The sequence below is a fragment of the Camelina sativa genome, chromosome 7 (genome assembly GCF_000633955.1).
Source record: "Camelina sativa cultivar DH55 chromosome 7, Cs, whole genome shotgun sequence".
Classification (NCBI taxonomy): Eukaryota; Viridiplantae; Streptophyta; class Magnoliopsida; order Brassicales; family Brassicaceae; genus Camelina; species Camelina sativa.
This window is the reverse complement of record NC_025691.1, coordinates 14,285,276-14,285,721: the sequence shown is the minus strand read 5'-3', so window position 1 is coordinate 14,285,721 and position 446 is coordinate 14,285,276. Positions and strand designations below refer to the sequence as shown.

Genomic DNA, 446 nt, shown 5'->3' with positions numbered 1-446 from the left:
AAATTTTTTTTTTTTTTTTTTTTTTTCAAAAACATGTATTTTACGGTGAAAAATTGATTACATGTCGAACTCAACAATAAACGAAAACGGAAGAATTGAAAGAAAAACAAAATATATAGAGTTTGGTTCTTATATGGTTATAAAGCTGAGTATAAATTTAAATTTGTATGGATGTATCATGTATGAGTAGGTAGAGAAAATGATAAAAGTTAGGTTTAGGTGGTGGGTGGTATCAACTAACCTCGAGGTGTGCATACGACGGCTTTTCTGGGGATGGAACCACTAATTTGTACGACTCGTCTTCTCCATATTCCAACTGCAGCACAACAAGAATCACACAATTTTAACGACTTTTGTTAGGTTTTAAATACAAACAATAAGTTTCACCCCCAAAAAAAAAAAATTGAAACAATATTTTCTTCATTAGTCGTTCATCTACTTTTCTG

General features: G+C 30.7%; 1 protein-coding gene across 2 annotated transcripts in view; it reads right to left on the bottom strand.

The window, feature by feature from the left end:
• Positions 1 to 446, bottom strand: part of LOC104701157 (beta-hexosaminidase 3-like) — a 12,511-nt gene that overhangs the window by 3,018 nt on the left and 9,047 nt on the right. Inside the window, exon 2 of one of the 2 annotated variants that reach the window (XM_010416798.2) lies at positions 242 to 316. The exons of the other annotated variant lie outside the window; for it this stretch is intronic. Coding sequence (XP_010415100.1) covers positions 242 to 316 — 75 coding nt within the window. The remainder of the gene's footprint in view (positions 1 to 241; positions 317 to 446) is intronic. 2 annotated transcript variants of the gene reach the window in all.